Raw genomic sequence first — 20,700 nt, 5'->3', positions numbered from 1 at the left:
AGTGCACACACACACAGTGGCGTAAATAAGTCGGGAACTTCAAGGTTAAATGTATTAAGTTTAATTTTCTAAACTTAATGAACAATCTAAGAAATACAGTGCAAAGCTTGTTTCCTGTGAAAAATTATCTGACAAACGAACATCATAGTAACTTATTTTTTCACCTTAATACTAACTGTGGGGTATTCCCCCAATTTCAAATAACATAATGCCTATGCTGATATCAGAACTTGTGTAAAAGGAAAAAACCTGACTTCAGTAAGGATGAAAATCTATTTCTGCACAGTCATAGAGGAATCAAAGTTCCTGTCTTCTTCGGTTATAGCTGTAACTTGGGTTCTTACTTATCTTCTTCTTTCAAAAGGTCTTTGAACTGGGCCAGTAATACGCTGGGATCTTGGCGATTGATTGTTGCCATAAACTCCAGGACTTGCTTTTTGCTGGTTTCAGCATAGGCTTTGGGGCCCCAGAGCAACTCAAAGCGTGGAGGATCACTCTTGGGGATCTGTCTATATTCCAGATAGTTGAGCCTCACCATATCTTTTGTAATCAGCTTCCGCGGCTCCCCATAGGTGGAGTGCTTCCTTCCAGGAAATATTTTCATTATGCTCAGGTATTTCCAGAGATCTTCCTCCGTGGCGCGGTTGCCCTTCAAGAGGATGATGCCCAGGATATGCATCAGAAGACCGGTCTTGGGGAGCCCCTGGCCAGGACGCAGCCTCCCATTGTTGGGGAGTTTAATCTTGCTCACCAGATCAAAGGAGTGGATCACTGGGTCTACTTCCATGACTTTGACTGCGAACACCATCTCAATGCGCACTGAAGCTTTCTTTAGGATTTCGTCAAAGTGCCCTTCTAACTCTGCACCGATGATCTCTAGCATATCCTTCTTCAGAATGACTTTCTTTGTTTTGAATTTGTACAACAGGAACTGCTCCAGCACCACAGCCTTCCTGGCTAACTTATCCGGATTTAGATACAGTGGGATTGCAAGGAAGGATGCCTTCTTTTTTTGACTCTTGGAAGAAGTGGCCACATGTTGTTCTTCCTGGGACTTCTTAAAATTGGCAGCTGAGGCAGCAAGAGGCTGGTCCTTAGTACCATGCATAGGCTGAGGAGTAGAGGTTTTCTTTCCCACATCTTCAGCTTTTCTTCCCTTTGTGGCTGCTCTTTTCTTCACTACCACCGGTACAATGGATGCAGCCACTGCAGCAGCTTTTCCTTTGGTGGCTGTGGCTGCCTTGCCAGCTGCTACAGCTGCCTGTGCTGAAGCCTTTGCTGCTCCTGCCAGAAGTGCCTCATCCGAGGCCTCTGCTGCTCCTGCCAGAAGTGCCTCAGCCGAGGCCTCTGCTGCTCCTCCCAGCAGTGCCTCAGCCGAGGCCTCTGCTGCTCCTGCCAGAAGGGCCTCAGCCGAGGCCTCTGCTGCTCCTGCCAGAAGGGCCTCAGCCGAGGCCTCTGCTGCTCCTGCCAGAAGGGCCTCAGCCGAGGCCTCTGCTGCTCCTGCCAGAAGGGCCTCAGCCGAGGCCTCTGCTGCTCCTGCCAGAAGTGCCTCAGCCGAGGCCTCTGCTGCTCCTGCCAGAAGTGCCTCAGCCGAGGCCTCTGCTGCTCCTGCCAGAAGTGCCTCAACTGAGGCCATTGATGCTGCTGCCACACCTGCCTCAGCCGAGGCTTTTGCTGCTGCTTTGGTGGCTTGAGCCACTGCATGGCCTTGGGTCTCCAGTCGGGCCTGGCGCCGCTTCTCAGAGGCCTTCTGCTTACTCTTGCGCCCACGAGGCATGGTCAGTCAGAATGTATAGGAAAATGGAGACCTGGAAGACAGAGAAGGAAATGTGTGCACCCTGGGAAGGGACGCTCAGCTCTGATTCCCCAGGTATACTTCTGAGTGTTGGGAGGGCAGCATTGCACTCTGAGGAACCCCAAAACACCTGCCACCCGCCCCACCCACTCAGAAGTTTACTGTCCCCTGAACGTCACCACATCACCCTACCAATAGCCACCCTGCATCCTGCAAACCCTAATGTCACTATACACTATCACTATCACCCTGTCCCAGCCATGCTGCATGTACTCTAATATAAACACTGTCATCTCCCTCATCTTTTCCACCAGTTCCCCAACCCACCCATACCCCATTGTCTACCTCAACACATATACCCTTCTCGAACTCACCCCAACCCTACCAGCTCCTCCCGTTATTCTCCACCCCCATTCCATTCCTCCACTTAACCTCATCCCCACTGTCTCCCCATCCCCTGCCAAACACCCTGTACTCATCTATAGCCCTGTCTTCTCCCCTCCAACCATTCCTCTCCTCAACACCTTTCCCCACAACTACATCTAATCCTGGTCTTCCCCCAAACCCTGTTACCCTGCTGACATCTACTCAACCATCTCATAGCATTTGGTATGAATGAATGCATTCCCCCTCTCTACCTCCACTATGCTGTCACCCTCATACCCTGCTATCCAACCTCAGCCTCCCCAACACAGTCATCTCCTTCCACCATTCCTCTACCCCACCATCTCTATGCTTTTCCTCATCACTCACCACATTCCCCCACTTCCACATTCCCCACACTCTGCACATCATCTCCCTATAAAGTTCCCCCCACAACACCACTTTCAGCTGTCTTTTCTCCCACATCCTAACTCCATCATCTCTCCCCACCTTTCTCCTATATCTTACATATTCTCCCTCTCACCCAAACCATGTCATTTTCCTCTGCTATTCCACCATCTCGCCATTTGCACCATTGTTCGCCAACACTGCCATTTCCTCACTTACGCAAAACCCATCATCTCTCTCTGCCTTTCCCCCATACCACATTTACCCACTCACCCCATCCCACATCCCCTTTTCCCATTCCCCCACCCTGCCATTTCCCTCTGCTGTTTGCCTCCCCGGCATTTTCCCCCTCACAGGAACCGCACCATCTTCTTTTGCCTTTTCCTCACACCCACCACATTTTCCCACTCACCCCAACCCCACCATCCCCATCTGCCATTCCCCTGTCCAAACATTCCCCTCTGCCTTTTCCTTCCCCTGTTATTTCCATACTCACCCAAACCCCACCATCTGTCTCTGCTTTTCACCATGCCTGCCATTTTCCCTCTCAGCCCACCCCACTATTTTCCTCCACCATTCCCCCTCTCCATCATTTGCAACACTCAACCAAACCCTGCCACCTCCCTCTGCCTTTACCCCATGTCTGACATATATTCCACTCACCCCTATCATTTTATCTCCCTTCTGCCTTTCCCCTACCCCACTATTTTCTTACTAACCCAAACCCACAACCCCCTCTACCTTTCCCCCACCATTTTCTTACTCACCCCAAACCTGCCTCACCCCCTCTCCCTTTCCCCCACCATTTTCTTACTCACCCCAAACCTGCCTCACCCCCTCTACCTTTCCCTGATCCCACCATTTTTTTCTTCACCCAAACTCGCCATTGCTCTCTGCCTTTCCCTCATCCCACCACATTTCCCTTTTTACCCTAACTCACCATCTCCCTCTGCCATTTCCACATCCCAACTCTCCTTCCTCTATTCCCCAGCCCTGCTTTCTCTCTCCACCTTTTCCCCATGCCAGCCATGTCCCTCTATTCCTTACCACACGATCTCCCTCTGCTTTTCTTCTTCCATGCTACATTCCCACACACACCCTACCCATCCAAGTTACTTTCCCCACCTGTCCCATACTTGCCATCTCCCTTCACCATTCCCCACCACACCGCATTACCCCAGACTACACTGATCCCACCAACTCCCCCAACTCCCACCCACCCTCAACCTGCCTTATTTCCACCCACCACCAAGCCTAGTATATCCCCCAAACTGGCACTATCCTATTCACAGCCACTTCCAACCCTACTTCACCACCTTCTCTCACTTACTTGTAAGTGCTCTATCTACCCTCCCCACTGCCATCCCCCTAAATTTCACCACCCTTCTTCTACCCTTGTAAACCCTCCCCACCTGCAACCAGGCCCAGTGATTTTCCTCTACCTGCCATCTCCTCCAATGCCCACCTATCCACCCAATCCTAGTTTTCGCCGACGCATCTTCAACACTACTTAGTCTCTTCGGTCTAAATTAGTCTCAACTCACATCCTAAATCTTAAAGCCCCCACTCCTATTCCCAACCAACTCATCGTCTCTCTGCAATAACCACCTCCAAACTTGTTTTCTTCCCCATTACCCTCAGCTATATCTTCATTTTGTTTTCACACCTAGGTCCTGTGACTATATCTGATGACCCTAACTGGAGGCGAACTGACCCCTTATACCACTCCCCCACCTGGTAAGAGCACAAGGGTCATAGACACAATGAGAATGTTCCCAAAATAGGACAAGGACAAGAAGGACAGTCCAAGGCTCTAAATTTAGTGCTCACTCCAGTGCCCTCCCCAGCAAGTCTTGTCTGTGAAGGTGCCATGTCTTTGTCTGCCACCCCACCCTCATCCCTCTGGTACTATTCCTGATATGCCCACCATACTGTCCCTCTTTTCCTCAGGCTCGTGATCCTTCCCCAGAAGGATCCATCTTGTAGAGAAGGAGATTCCCTACTACCACTTGTCCATTTCCCTACAGACAACGAATTGAAGACAGGTTGGAGGGTTACTGCCTCGTGTTTTCCGCCTGAGAACCCTCACGTTCATCAATTGAACACCTTCCCCCATGTCTCTCCAAATTGGCTCCGGTCTCCCTGAACCAGAACAGAGAACCCGCAAGAGTATGGACAATACCCCAGCCTCCTGTGTGGACCTAGGGACCTAGGTTTCACTCAGCCCTCATTTTGTCAGTCCATTTATTCCTGTGGGAGCAGAGTCTTGGCTGTGGGTAATATGTCGCCACTGAGACACCCAAGACGTTAGTGTTTGCAACGCCCTCTAAGCCCAACCGTTTTTTTTACACGGGATACTCAGTCTTTTGCGGGGACTGTCCCAATGTGTCTAGTGGTTCCTTATTTAATAAATAAAGCTTAGGGGTACTCACAGGCTAGAAGAAGTCTCCTGTGATCACGGTTCCTCTCCTGGGTTATGGCTGTAATCCGGCAACTGTGGGGATTCCACTTCCGGGCCTCCAGCCGTGTTAGTTCACGCCCCCAGCAACCACCGTCCCTAAAGATGGCCACCGGAAAGGGAAACCGGAACTAGTATAACACGGAGATACAGAGCCAAGCCACAGCGGGGTTTTCTGCTGCAGGAATGGCCAGCATGGGACACATAGCAGGCTGCTCCATTTCTTCTCATGGTCTGCATTGGCACGTTGGGGGAATTCTGGGACCCACGATTTAACTTCGTATGAAGCTAAATGGCCGTCCATCAAATGGCTGCAGTGCATGCTTGCAAGCTCGCGTCCCTGGCACTGTGAGGTTGCTTGAATACCACAGACAGTAACCCTTGTCACCTCCACCACCAGTGGTTGCGCACAAGTAACCTACAAGTAATTCCCCAGTCATATCCCATAGAATAGTTGCTTATTTTGTCTCTTAAGGATATGTGAAAAGACTGTTGCAAAACCTCATCTGAGAACTGCGTTTGATAATAGTCATCTTTTTGGAAATTTGTGTGTGTATATATAATTATATAAATATATTTTATGTAAAATATAAATTGTAGATATATATGCAATGAAGTATCTGTAGTAGACAAAGATCTGCTCATTTATAAATAACAGTTAAATCAGACTATGTTCTCAATATATTCTCTGGGCATATTTTTTTGTTACAAAAGCACAATAATTTATTAGGCAGTAACAAACTTTACAATTATTGTGACAATAGTGAGTTCAAAAAAGTATCTCAAGTTTCTAAAATATATAAAGCATGCAGATCATATGCTTTCATGCTAGATAGAATACCTGATCAAAGACATTTTAATTTGAAATGTTAATTTTTAATATTGAAAAAAATATTTATTAACTTTTAATAACTGCCCAAGAGAAGGCAAAATTGCACTGAAGATTGACAATGAGGATTCTATTATTTCATTCACATGTGTTTGTGGGAGATGGGCCATTTTAGTGATTTATCTTTCCAAACAAGATGCTTTAGTTAAGAAATATATTTTATATCCTTGATATTTCTATAATATTTAATAACAAACCTATATAGTGAAAACTCGGTATAGATGTGTATATCTTCTCTGTCTCTCACACCCAAATTTATGTGTTTTATAGAAGAGGAAAAGGCTGCCTTTTTTTTTAAAAAACGCTCAACTTCTTGAATGAAGCCCAGTCAGCTATATGCAGTGCTAGAGATCGAACCCTGCATGGAAAAGCAAATGCTTGAACTTCTGTACTATCTCTATCTCTCTTGAACCTCTATATTTTTATTAGCCCTGATAACTTTTATATTCCCCCCCAAATTGGGAATTCTTTTACTTAAAACGTTTGTCATTGTGGATCTGAATTATTGTTCAAGAATGTTTTTCTCTATATAAGTGAAATGTTTTTTTAATCACAAGAGTGGTTTCATTCTGTTTTTTATTATTATTATTTTCACTCTCATTATCCTTCTCGCTAAAAAAGCCTATAACTCCTGGGGCTGGTGAGTTAGCACAGTGGTAGGGCATTTGCCTTGCAAACAGCCGACCTTGGAGGGTCTCTATTTGATTCCAGGCATCCCATATGGTCCACTGAGCCTTCCAGGATCAATTTCTGAGTGCAGAGCCAGGAGGAACCCCTGAGCACTGCCGGATGCAGCTCTGGGCATGTTTTTTAAATCCATTATATGTAGGAGGAAATGCATTTTTTGAGAAAAATAGAACAGTGGATTATTTTAGCTTCTAATAAATAGCTTTTCTTCAATAATGTATTATTGCTCATATATTAGCCACATTTTATGCTTAACACTCTGCAAATCAGAGCTTCTAAGAATTTTGTTATGGACCTATCTTTTGTAATTTCCAGTTACATTTCATTTAAACATTCCTATTTTCATTCATTCCCCTCCTTCACCAACACCTTGTACTTTTCCAAATGACACACAAGTTACATAAATAGCCATTAAAATGGAGTGAGTTTTCAAAACAAGAAACATGTCAAAACTATAGTTTCTGTTTATGTTACCATTGAGGGAGCACCCTCTGGTTTCTCAGAAACTCCCTTGAAAAGATGTGCACTCCACAACTGGTAATGGATGAGTTATATCCCTGTACCATGATCCCGCACAAATCAGCACTACCAGATTGAACTTGTAACTTCCCTGAAGTAAACCAAAAATGTGATTGCCTTTGGACATATTGTCTTGAATCAGATAATTAAGAAGATTTCAATAGAATGGTCCATAATCAATTTTTTAAATTCAGGTCTGTCCCCAAAGTATAAAATTATCAGGAGTACACTAGGAATAATGTGAGTAAACGAGGCCTATGGGGGACAATTTTGATGAGATTAATGAGGGGACCCTAGGTGATATGGTAGTTTTTACGGATAATGACGTCAGCAAAACCTAGTACATGAGGAAGCCAAATTTCTATTTTTAATATAGGAAAGGATTCATTGCGATCTTATGGTAATAAAGGCCATAGAAATTCTCTATCTTCCTCCCTGCCACTTTGTTTGTGTGCGTATTTATACTGTTATATGAAGGTACTTTAAAATTTTAACATTTTTTAAAAACCAAACGTAGTGTTTTGCATAAATAGTATAGCACTTTCCGAGCAGCAGGACATTTCAGAATAAATATTATTATATAACTTACATTGTATATTCTCTCCTAAAAGAAACTTATGTCACTCTAGTTTTTCTGACTATTCTGAATGTAACAAAATATCAGTTAGTAGGTATCTGTACATTTCTGCCTGTTGTTTCTTCTTGCATAATGATGACAGAATTTCTACTGCTTTTGTAAATAGTTTTTATGAAATACAGTGTACAGTGGCAGAGAGATCCTTTTCTTTCTTTTCTAATCCATCTTATGTGTGTCAAGTATCCCTGTATTTGGGGAAAGTGTATATCTTTTTCACTTGTAGAGAATATGTGCCTACTATTAAAGCATAATTTAGAGCTACAACTTGGCATATTTTGAAGATATAGTTCCGTTTCAGGGGACTTATATATACGTACATAGTAGAAAATGCATAGTGCAGGAAGTTCATTGGATACCCTGACTCTTTTACTTAATGTTGATATAGTATATAACCCCTTTCATCAGCTGACCAGATTTTGAAATCAAAATATTCCCTGGAACCCAATAAAAGATTATTGAGAGTATCCTAAGCTTTTCACCCCTCTGCAAATGACTTTGGAATGATTTATAAGTCAGAGCATTTTAAATCTGGTCTGTTTGTACCCACAGTTCTCTGTAAGGGTCCTTAGTGGGGTTTACAAGGCTCCAGTATCCTTCACTGTCATTGGGAATGGTAAAACCTTCAAATCAAGGCTTGCATTTCATATAGACATGATGTGAGTGTTGGGAAGGTTTAGCCTGCTTGCACTGTATCTTTAAGGATGCTTTATGGAGGAAAAGAGCATAGTTTGCTTGGTGCTTATTTGTAGGATAATGGCCACACTCAGTCCTTGGTATAGGACAAGAATTCTTCCCTCAAATCTGCTTAGATCTACCCATCTTTCTAAGTCGGTTTCAAGCTCTGAAAACACTAGGAGAGACGAGTATCTTCTTGTGATTTAATCTGTTTTACATCTCCAGAGATCTAAAGTAACATATGTACATATAATGTGAGAGAGGAAATGACATCCTTCTCCATGAAAGAATTCACCCTTTCCTCTGGAAATGCCTGCAGCCCCTTACTGAGATTCACCATCTAAACACTTTACACCCAAAACCTCAGGATCTGTGACCCCATAGGAGAAACTTGGTTTCCTTGGCTCCTCAAAAACATAGTGCTCTGTGTAGTGCTTGAAGAATCAGTGTACTCTTGTGATATCATCCCCATAACTACTAGCATGATGCTTCCGAAAGGCAGGTGCTGAATCATGTTAGAGGAATAAAGGAGTTAATGAGCTAAAGTCGAATTTTTCAGATTTGTCTCCTACTATAGTTGGAATAGAACATGTAAATACAATTCAGACTTTTTATCATGTGAGAAAAATGCCGTAGGAACAATTTAAGAATTAACATTATATCACATTTATGTCACTGTTTTCTGATTCCAAATACAGTGAGGTGAATTCTTATTTGATGGAAAGTCCTTCGCAATGCTCGGTTTCCCTTCATGAAAATCATGCCTAAAAAGTCACCACAAGCCTCATTTTAGGGTTTTAGTCATAAACAGAATACTCCCTTCATCAGTGCAACATTCCTACCACCAATGTTTTGATGCTACATCCCTGCTGCTTCATCAAAAATGAATTGGGCACATTTCCTAAGGAGACATGGAGCTTCTAGTAGTCAGCACTGACTCTCATTTATGGGTGCAGCTACAGCAGGTAGAATACCACCTTGCACGCTGCCGGCTTGGGCTTGATCCAGACACCACATATGTTTCCTGAGCTGTAACAGGTGTCAGCCCTTAGGGCTGGAAAAAAGGAAAGCAGGGAAAATGGGAGGGATGGAGAGAGGGGAGGAGGGAAGACTGAGTATGATTTGAGGAAGGAGGTGTGGGAGGAAAAAAGGAGGGAAGGATAGGAAAAAGGGAGGGACGGTTGGAAACAAGGGGGTAGGACTGAAGGAAGGAAAAAGGACAAGTGGGCAAATATTCCTAAGCAAAGGATGATTGGAGTCAGAATTATCGATATTGTAGCTAGGGTGTTGGCACTGCACACAGCTAACCCACTTTCATCCTCAGATACCCTAAGCACCACCAGGAGTGGCACATTAGCAACATAGGGTGTGGCACACAAAACAATGTTTTGTTAATCATTTTTTTCTAATATATAATAATATATAATTATATACATTATTATACATAACATAATGTATTTTATTATATACATTATAATATATTCTTTCGTAAAATTTGGGTCCAAGAGGGATAGTTCAGTGAGTAAGGAGCTTACCTTGTACATGATGGCAAGTGCTCGATTCCATAGAGCTTTTTGTGAGCACATAACGGGAGTAAGCTCTGAGCACTGTTGGGTATGGCATAAATATCTAAAGCAAACTAAATTTAAATGATAGCAAAATAATTTTGGTGCTGCTATAATAAAGGTACCACGAACACATGAAAAACTGCACATCACATGTTGTGGGAATACAAACCAATATCACATAAAATATCAGCTCATGCTATAAAAGAAAAAAACTAACAACCTGCAAACACTTTTGGCAATAGTTTATAGAAAAATTAACTGTGGACAATAAATGAGTGCAACCCTATGGAAAAAGTGTCATTAAAATAAGTTATAACATTCCTTTAAAATGTTTTTTAAAGTTTTATATTATAATTAATTTAAATACCGTGATTACAAATATAATTGTAGTTGGGTTTCAATCATAGCAAGAAAACCCCACTTGACCATGCAACCTTCCCATCACCAGTGACATAATCTCTTTTCTCCCGGTACCCTGCGTGTATTCGAGACAGGCTTTCTATATCCCTCATTCACAGACATTGTTATGATAGTTCTCAGCGTAGTTAATTTTCTTAAGGAAATATCATATGACCAGATATTGTACCTTGACATTTCTCTGAAATATGTCAAAATGGCTTAGAAAATATATTTTAGTTCAAAGTGTTTTCTTTCAAAATTTACCTTTTTATATCTTATAAAATTAAACATTAATAGTATTTATAATTCTATGCTAATACTAAAGCATCTGTTTGTCCACTAACCCTTGGTTATAGAAGGACTTCTCTTTCCTGGCAATTCTTCCCTCAGATAGGTATCATTGTATAATTGTGTCTTGAATGCATTGCTACCAGGTGCCTAATTGCATTGTTGCCTGATAGTTTATTTGAGTTCATTATCTCTGTGCCATGAAAATCATTTTTAGTAAATAGTCCTCATCCTAACTAGCATACCAGGTTGTCATCCACAGAGTCTCTGGACTTTAACAGTCTTGGTGCCTCCTCCATGTGACTTTCTCTTCAATCATATTATTACTTGTATTATATTTTCATACTTATTACTACTCTATGACTTGTGTATTTAGGTTGTAGTTTTCGAGTCGTGTACTGACATTTTTTCATTCAAACTGCCTGTAGTATCATGTCTTTATCTTCTAAATTCTTTTTATTTTATTTTATTTTATTTTGTGGTTTTTGGGTCACACCCGGCAGTGCTCAGGGGTTATTTCTGGCTCCAGGCTCAGAAATTGCTCCTGGCAGGCACAGGGGACCATATGGGGCGCCGGGATTCGAACCGATGACCTCCTGCATGAAAGGCAAACGCCTTACCTCCATGCTATCTCTCCGGCCCCTTATTTTATTTTTTTATTGTGACTGAAGCTCATTACACAGAATTATTTACGATACATAGTGCAATGAATGAAGGGCATTCCCACCACAAATGTTGTCCTCCCTCCACTCCTGTTCCCAGCATGTCTCCCACATCTCCCTCCTTTACACCCCCAGAATCCTAGTGCAACCTTACAGCTTGTTATAGGTTAAGTATCTATTCTGTTTGGTGTTCCAGTCTGGTCATTTTTTATTTACACTACATGTTCATATGACTGGTCCTGGTATCATTCTTTTCTCCCCTCAATTTATGAGGCTGAATGATTCAAGTTATGCTATTCTGTTGGAGATAAAAAGGTTAAGAAAAAGAGGAGAAAAAATTTGTTATCAACTACTAAAAAAGAAAAAAAATCACCGAATAATATCCACAAAAGTGGAAAAGAAAGAAGTGGAAGAAAAAAAGAGAAGGAAAATAATATCAAAAAACAAACAAAAATAAAACAAACCCAGAAAAAGTGCTGCAGTGGCAGGGTTTGGTGTTACCCCACTTTTTTGTATAGGCACAGTAAGTATTGGGGAGTGATGGCCTAAGAGATTCAGGGTTTCTCCACTCTTGAAGCATATTGTCATGGAAACAACCACTGGCTCCATATCTTCTCATTGCCATATATAAGGGTTTTTTTTGTAATGTCATATTTCACTTTTATTTTCGTCACAATAGACTTCTTAAACAAGCAAACAAAACCAAAAGTATACACTAGGATATTAGCCTTGCATGCTATGCCAACAAATCTTCCATTTATAGGAAAGAGTCTTGAAAACCAATTTGACTAGCAAGATACCAGTATAACAGCAGAAAGAAACATTTACTCTCATATCACACTCTTCTTCACTTTATTTGAGTGACTGTATGCTTCTAACTAAAAAAAGCAAAAGGTCTACCCAGGAGCTAATATTTGGGAGAGCTTTTGGATTTCATCCTGTACTTCCCACCAGCCTTGGCCATAGAGGCCGCCTTGGCCCCAGAGGTAGCCCTGCCCATAGCTTTGGCTCTTGCCTGTTCATCCTCATCTCTTAATGCCTCCTCATACAATTCAGGGAAGGAAGCAGGTGTTGTCTCATTGATCTTGGCCAGAACTTCCAATACTTTCATCTTGGTGGTTTCAGCATGGGCTTTTGGTCCCCAAGAGAACTCATAGACTATGGGATCACTATGCAGAACAAAATGGTACTCCAGGTACTTTTTTTGCACAAAGTTCTCGGTGATAAGCTTTCTGGGCTCCCCAAAGATTATGTGCCTTCTCCCAGCATAGATCTGCAACACACTTAGAAAATCCCACATCTCTTCCTCAGTTGCTTGGTTTCCCTTCATGGAGATCACGCCCAAGAGAGTCATTAGAAGCCCCATTTTCAGCAAGCCCTCGTCCAGGCCTCTGAAACCACTCAATTTCTTGTGAAAGCCTAGTTTACGGTCAAGAGTGTAGTACTGATCCTCGGGCTTCATTTCTTTTAATTCCAGGCCAAATACCAGCTCTATGCATTCAGAGGCTCTTCTTAGGATTTCAGGAAACTTGTCCTTGTATTTCTTGGTGACTATCTTTAGCATTGCAGCCTGAGAAATGGGCTCCTTCTTTGCAAAAGTCTCCAGCACATACTGTACCACCATACTCATCTTTCTGGTAAGAGACTTCTTGGGAGGGCTCTCAGTTCTTCCTGGGTGGTACTTGGACTTTCTTCTTTCTTCTGTGGGCTATGGACAAGTGCTCGTGCATTTGGAGCACCGTTATCAGAAAAGCCATCCCCCTTTGCTTTGTCATGCCGCTGGCGCACTCCACCTGAGCATCTGGGGCAAATCCTCTTGGATATGGCCAGGGTGGTTGACGACTGGTCACCCTCAGCAGCTTTGGCTGCCGCACCTATGATATTCTGAATCTTCCCATGGACATTCTGATTTTTATTCTGAGCCCTGGGCCTACTCTTCTGGCCATGAGCCATGAGGACACGATGTGCAGTAGAGGGTACAAGGCTGGAGATGACAGCAGATGAGGCTGGCACCTGAAAGAAGCAGGAGACAGGGTGAACACCATGCTCATCGTCTTTCCTCATGGGTTTCCCAGGCTACCTCTGAGGTCTCCTTGAGAGCACCCTCTGGCTTCTGAGGCTAAGAATGTCCTGCTGAATCTATTTTCTGATAATCCTATATAGAAAGTTATAAAGAATCTTGGGCCATAGACAGACATTCCAGCCTGGCTATTTTTGGAATAAACGGAATGCCTGAAGATGGAGAGGACTTGGAGTGTGTGGCTCTCAGTGAACGATCAGGACAATAAGTTTATTTTGTTGGCTATGGAGGAATATCACTTTCCGTCTATGTGAGTCCTGTAACTCATTCGATTTTCTTAAAGCTGAATTTGGTGGTCTTGTTCTGTGTGTGTTTGTGTGTGTGCTAGGAGGAGGAGTGGTGCTTAGTGTTTCATCCTGGCAATGTGCTCAGGCATCTCTCTTGGAAAGAGTTGAGATTCTACAAGGTGCCAGGGATACAACCATTAAACTTTGGATGAATGCAATACAAGAATGTACCTATTGTACTCTCTGTCTCTGAGAACTCAGTTTTCAAGCAAGACTCTGACTTACCCTAGGTTTGCCAATATTTGTTTAAAAAAAAAAACAAAACTACAGGCAAATTCGGAAGACAACCCAAAATCCCCAAACCAGGCCTAAATTAATGGTTAAAGAGACCAGAACATATACACAATGGAATACTCTGTCAGGAAAAATTAAGTCATGACATTTTCCTATACATGAATGGACATGGAAACAATAATGCTGAGTGAAATGAGTCAGGGGGAGATAGACACACAATAGTTTCACTCATCTGTGGGATTTAAGAAAAATAAAAGAGAGTATTGTAATACACAGAGACAATCAAGATGAGGTTTGATATAGCATATAATATGAAGCTTAGGACAAAAGGTGGTGAGTGCAGTTAGACGAAAACTATACCAATAGTTTTCATGACAGTGGTATTCAATGATAGAAATAGAATGCCTGCCTCTGAGACAGGTAAGGCCTGAGAGAGGAGTGCGGTGGAAGGTATTGGTGGTGGGAAGGTTGCACTGCTAAAGGGGATAGATTTTTTAGGATAGACCTGATACAAACATATTTGTAATCATGGTGCTTAAAGAAATATATTAATAATCTGAAAAAAAACACTACAACTAAACAAAACAGCTATTTATTTTGTCTTTTGGGCCGCACCTGGCAGTGCTCAGGGGATGCTTCCTGTGCTCAGGAAATCCTCCTAGTGGACTACAGGTTCCACATGGGATGCCAGGGATCGAACCTGGGTTGGCTGAACCTGGGTCAGCTCTATGTCAGGTGAGCACCCTCCTGACTGTGCTATTGCTTGGGCCCCAAACCCTTCTATTGGTAGCCTCAGCCTGACAGTTCTTTGCTAGTTTGAACACCCACCTTACTACCCCTCCAGCTGTAGAGAAGAAGCCAGGCTATATTCTCTTTTCCCTCACTATTGTCTGGGTGGCTCCCTAATCTTTTAGTTGCCTCCAAATTCCTCATTGATCTCAGGATATCTAGGACTCCTCTCTTAAGCAAGGCTGTCACACTAGTCACACTAGTTTCCACATCTCCCACTCGACCCATTAGTAGGTGGCAAGGAAACTAGCTATGTTACCTCAGTCTTCTAAAATTTTGAAGGGCTATTTCCCTAGCACAGTGAGGGCTCCTGGGGGTCACTTCTTGGGAAATTTAACCACCATTGCCCTAGAAGTCAATATTCTGTCCTTCTGAGTCTGTGGCCCAGAGCGCAGAGACCCTTCAGAGCCACAGAACTATCAAGTTAAGACTCCAAGGAAACCCTCATGGCTGCAGTGGGTTGGCATGGGCAGAGAGGTTTGTTCTGGGCTGTGGGTAGGCACTGTGTCCCCGAGTCCGTTGCTGCCTCCTATCCCTGGTCTGACTCTGAATTATTCAGCAAGTGCCCCCGAAAGTGCTTGTCACAGCTCTCCCCTTCCTCATGGCGGTTGTTTCAGGAGTGACAGCAGCACCACAACCATGTTAGGGGGGAAGGAATCCCCAGACTCCAGCAGCGCCCACTGAGTTCCCACTTTTGAAACTCCCCTGCTTACATTGCAAAGGGTCTGGTTGACCATGATAGAACACCCCAGGTTTTCCCCTGCTAGACCCTCGCTGTCTGTGGGCACACAGAGCAACCCAGACCCCTATTCAATCCCCATTATTTTCCTTCCTTCCTTCCTTCCTTCCTTCCTTCCTTCCTTCCTTCCTTCCTTCCTTCCTTCCTTCCTTCCTTCCTTCCTTCCTTCCTTCCTTCCTTCCTTCCTTCCTTCCTTCCTTCCTTCCTTCCTTCCTTCCTTGTCACACCCTATGATGCTCAGAGGTTACTGCTGACAATCACTCCTGACGGTGGTGCAAGCTGTGTGGCGTCTGCCTTGCATGCTCTAACTTAGGACAGACTTTGGTTCCTTCCTTGGTGTCCAATATGCTCCCTCAAATCAGTAGCTATTTCTGAGTGCATAGCCAGAAGTAACTCCTGATAGTTACAGGGTGTGGCCCAATTCCCTCTCCCCCACCCCACAAGTAATCTCTCCTTGCTAGGTGGAACATTTGGGATGCTTGGGATCGAACCAATGTAAGAAAGTCGCCCTGGGCTACTGCCATTCTGTCCTGAAGGCCTGCCTGAGCTGGACAGCAACGATGGGCTCTGAGGAAGCCCCCAGGTCCAGTGCTGAGGGGCTGGTAGTGTTTTTTGTTTCTGTTTGTTTGTTTCTTGTTCCACTCCAGTGATGCTCAGGGGTTACTCCTGGCTATGCGCTCAGAAATTGCTCCTGGCTTGGAGGACCATATGGGGCTCCTGGAAATAGATCTGTGGTCCTAGACTATCACCAGCTGTTAGTGGTTTTGGTTATCTTCCTGACATTTCAAATTGGGGCCACACCCTACCTTGGCCTTGACCACCGGAACACTAGTGCTCTGGCCTCCAAGGCAGCTGCTTGGAACCTTGGCCTGACCTTGCGGGGCATTGCCAGAGAAATGAGGTGTTTACATCTGGTTGTGGGGTAGCCGTCGCCCCACCCCCCAGGCCTCTTCTTGCATTCCCGGGTGTTGCCAGGTTCTCTCTGGGTTGGCTTAGAGTGCAGGAGCTAGAGGTTTTGATGGACAATTTTTCTGAGGCACATGGAATTTTTATTAAGCAGCGGTTTCTCAGGATAAGCCAACTCGGTTTTTCGAGGTTTCATACATTAAACAAACCTGTCTGACTTCCAAAGTCCGCACTCTTGGGTGAGTAGGGCATTTGCTTTGCAAGTGGCCAACCCAGGTTCGAAACCCAGCATCCCATCTGACCCTCCAGGCATGACCTCAGGAGAGATTTCTGAGTGCATAGCCAGGAGTAAAGCCTGAGCACTAGTGGGTTTGGCCCCCCAAACAAAACAAAATTCCAAGTGTTTTCTCTTCCTTCCTTCCTTCCTTCCTTCCTTCCTTCCTTCCTTCCTTCCTTCCTTCCTTCCTTCCTTCCTTCCTTCCTTCCTTCCTTCCTTCCTCCTTCCTCCCTCTCTCCCTTTTCCCTCTCTCCCTTTTCCCTCTCTCCCTCTGTCCCTCCTTCCTTCTTCCTTCCTTCCTTCCTTCCTTCCTTCCTTCCTTCCTTCCTTCCTTCCTTCCTTCCTTCCTTCCTTCCTTCCTTCCTTCCTTTCTTCCTTCCTTCCTTCCTCCCACTCTCCCTCCGTCTCTCCGTCCCTCCTTCCCTTCCTTCCTTCCTTTTTTCCATCCTTTCCTTTCTCCCTCCCCCTCTCCCTCCCTCCCCCTCCCTCCCTTCCTCCCTTCCTTTCTTCCTCCTCCCTCCCTCCCTCTCTCCCTTCTCCCTCCCTCCCTCTGTCCTTCCTTCCTTTCCTTCCTTCCTTCCTACCTTCCTCCCCCCCTCTCTCCCTCCCTCCATCCCCCTCCGTCCCTCTCTCCCTTTCTTCCTCCTCCCTCCTTCTCTCCCTTCTCCTTCCATCCCTCCATCCTTCCGTTCCTCCCTCCCTCCCTTCCTTCCTTCCTTCCTTCCTCCTCCCTCCCTCCCTCTCTCCCTTCTCCCTCCCTCCCTCCGTCCTTCCTTCTTTTCCTTCCTTCCTACCTTCCTCCCTCCCTCTCTCCCTTCCTCCATCCCCCTTCGTCCCTCTCTCCCTTCCTTCCTCCTCCCTCCCTCTCTCCCTTCTCCTTCCATCCCTCCATCCTTCCGTTCCTCCCTCTCTCCCTTCCTCCCTCCCTCCCTCTCTCCCTTCCTCCCTCCCTCCCTCCCTTCCTTCCTTCCTCCCTCCCTCCCTCCCTCCCTCCCTCCCTCCCTCCCTCCCTTCCTTCCTTCCTCCCTCCCTCCCTCTCTCCCTCCCATTCTCCCTCCGTCCCTCCCTCCCTTCCTTTCCTTTCTCCTCCCTCCCTTCCTTCCATAAATCTTCATTTAAGCACCATGATTACCAGCATGTTTGCAGTTGGTTTTCATTCCTAAAGAGAATTCTTGCCCTTTCACAAGTGCAACATGCCCATCACCAATTTCTTGATGCTGCATCCCTGCTTCATCAAAAATGAATTGGGCACATTTTCCACGGAGACATGTAGCTTGTAGGAGTCAGCGCTGACTCTTATATGGCTGCAGCTATTGCAGGTAGAATGCCACCTAGCATGCTGCTCGCTTGGGTTCGATCCAGACACCACATGTTTCCTGAGCTGTATATGGAGTCAGTCCTTAGGGCTGGAAAAAAAAAGGAAAGCAGGAAAAATAGGATAATTGGAGCGAGGAGACGACGAAGGACTGAGTATGATTTGAGGAAGGAGGGAACGGTGGAAAAACAGGAGGGAAGGACAGTAAAAAGTGGAGGTAATGTTGGAAACATGGGAGTAGGACTGAAGGAAGGAAGGAGGGCGAGCGAACAAATATTCCTGAGCAAAGGACGATTGGAGCCAGAATTATTGATATTGTAGCTAAGGTGTTGGCCTTGCACACAGTAACCCACTTTCATCCTCAGATACCCTAAGCACAACCACCTAAGCAACTTAGGGTGTAACATACAAAACAATGTTTTTTAATAATTTTTCTCTAATATATAACATAATAATATATTATTATATATACCTTATTATACATGATATAATGTATTTTATTATTATATACACTATAATATAATTTAATCTTTCCTAAAATAATTAGGGGCCCAGAGAGATACAGCTCACTGCATGTATTCTCGGGGATTAATACAGAAACTTGTCCTGCCAGTGCTGTCAACTCTCAGACTTTGTACATTTCTTTGTTGCCCTATTTATTTATTTTTATTCCACTTAAAATATTGCAATTTTAAGTTGTTATTGTTGTTGTTGTTTCTGGGCTACAATTAGTGATTCTTAGGGAGTTACTCCTGGCTTTGCACTCAGGTGCTTGGGAGACCACATGAGATGCCAGAGATTTAACTCAGGTTAGCCATATTCAAGTAAAATACCCTTCACTCTATACTTTCTCCATTCCTGAATTTTAGCATTGTAATACATGATGTTTATTACTAAAATGTAATGCATACAACTTTACAAGCATTACTTTTTGAATGTACAATCTTGTTTATATTAAGGTTTAAGTATTTAATTGTTGACCAGCACAATCTTGGGAGTAATAGATTTATTTCCATTAAGAAATATCTGCCTTTTATTTACATTCTGGTGATTTTGTAATAATCATATTTATTCATTCATCCATTAATGGCTGAAAACGGTAATTTTCAATTTTAACCTTTCTTTGAGTTTTGTTACTTACAATTCATACTTAGAGTATTTCATTCTACATCAGTTGTTGTCTTGAGATACTGGTAATGCTTATTTACTGTTCTCTTATAGTTGCTAAATATGTTCATATTTCAAGATTTGCATAATTTTACCTAGTATTACTTCCTTCTGATTCTTTCATTTGTGCTTACAATACTTATACAATTGTTACATTAGGATTTTAAAGAATAACCTTTAAAGAATAACTCTTCTGCTTTTTTATTCATCACATTTATTTCATTATTTCCTAGCTTCTACTTCTTTGGGTTTAATGTCCTTTTTTTCTAACTCCTTGTATATTTTGGACATTTTGAGCATTTTTCTCATATATATTTAATGTGCTAAGCTGTTTCCAATCATAGTACTGTTGAACGTTATGCTCAGTGCTCAAATTTTGCAAGTTGATTGTATCTCTCTAAATGCCCTTTTAAAGTACACATGTGCATAAATTGCTACAGTATTAAAATTACCTTGGAAAACAGAAATAGGTTATTTAGAGCAGATTTTAGTGGAAAACAGAAATAGGTTATTTAGAGAAGATTTTAGTGCCTATGGGATCTTTTGCTTTGTTGTATTTCAATGATAGAAAAAAATTGAACAAATTTAACTTCTTGTCACAGAGTTGCTTTTGTTTTCCCAGAAGTGAAAGGAAGGTTTCACATGATAAAATCAATAAAAATAATTGGCCAACTGGAATCTGAAGAGATTTTCCAGAAAAATAGAAACAATTCTAAATATATAACTCTGGGGGGATTTATTTATTTTTTATCTATAGATTATTTGTCTAGAAGTTTCCAGGTATTCAGAAAAATTGGGAAGAAGGCACAGAGCATCCCTATATACCCTTCTATACACAGTTTGTCCTAGCATTAATTTCTTATCATTTTGTTTGTTTTTGTTTTGGGGCCACACCTGATGGTGCTCAGAAATTGCTCCTGACTAGGAGGACTGGAGTCCATCCTAGGCTAACATAAGCAAGCCTTACTGCTTGTACCACTGCTCTGGCCCCTAATTTCTTAACTTCCTTTATTATAGTATATTTGTTGTAATAAATGAGCCAATGCTTGTGTATATAATAAACAGTCCATAGTATGCTTTTGGGTTCCCTATTAATGTATTATATTCTAGGAATTTAAATATATACATATATAATGATATGCATCCAAAATTATTGTACAAAGTTCTGCTGCACAAAATATTCTTTTTGCCACTTATTAATCTATTCATTCACCCCTAAGCTCCTGAGTTTTTAATGCATCTCCATAGTTTTAACTTTTCCAGAACGCTATGTAATTGAAACTATTTGCTCCAGAGTGTTTTCAGATTGGCTTCTTTCACTTAGCAGTATGCATTTAAGATTCCTCCTTGTTTTTTTCATGACTTTTTAGTACATTTCTTTTTATTGCTGAACCATTTTCTGCTTTCTATATGATGCACAGTTTGTTTATCCATTCACCTCCTGATAGACATCTTGATTACTTCTAAATTTGGGCAATTATGAGTAATGTTGCGACAAACATTCATGTGCAGGTTTTTGGTATACAAAAAATTTAACTCATTTGAATAAATAGCTAGG

At 43.1% G+C, this 20,700-nt stretch overlaps 1 protein-coding gene across 1 annotated transcript; it reads right to left on the bottom strand.

Moving 5' to 3' along the window:
• Positions 1 to 340: 340 nt before the first annotated feature.
• On the bottom strand, positions 341 to 1,777 carry LOC125998773 (melanoma-associated antigen B2-like). Its single transcript, XM_049766840.1, has one exon. It carries the CDS (start codon positions 1,775 to 1,777, stop codon positions 341 to 343), a length of 1,437 nt encoding a protein of 478 aa, XP_049622797.1.
• Positions 1,778 to 20,700: the final 18,923 nt, after the last annotated feature.

This window comes from Suncus etruscus, chromosome X, assembly GCF_024139225.1.
Source record: "Suncus etruscus isolate mSunEtr1 chromosome X, mSunEtr1.pri.cur, whole genome shotgun sequence".
Classification (NCBI taxonomy): Eukaryota; Metazoa; Chordata; class Mammalia; order Eulipotyphla; family Soricidae; genus Suncus; species Suncus etruscus.
Note: the sequence above shows the minus strand (reverse complement) of the source record. Positions and strands in the feature narration are given on the sequence as shown.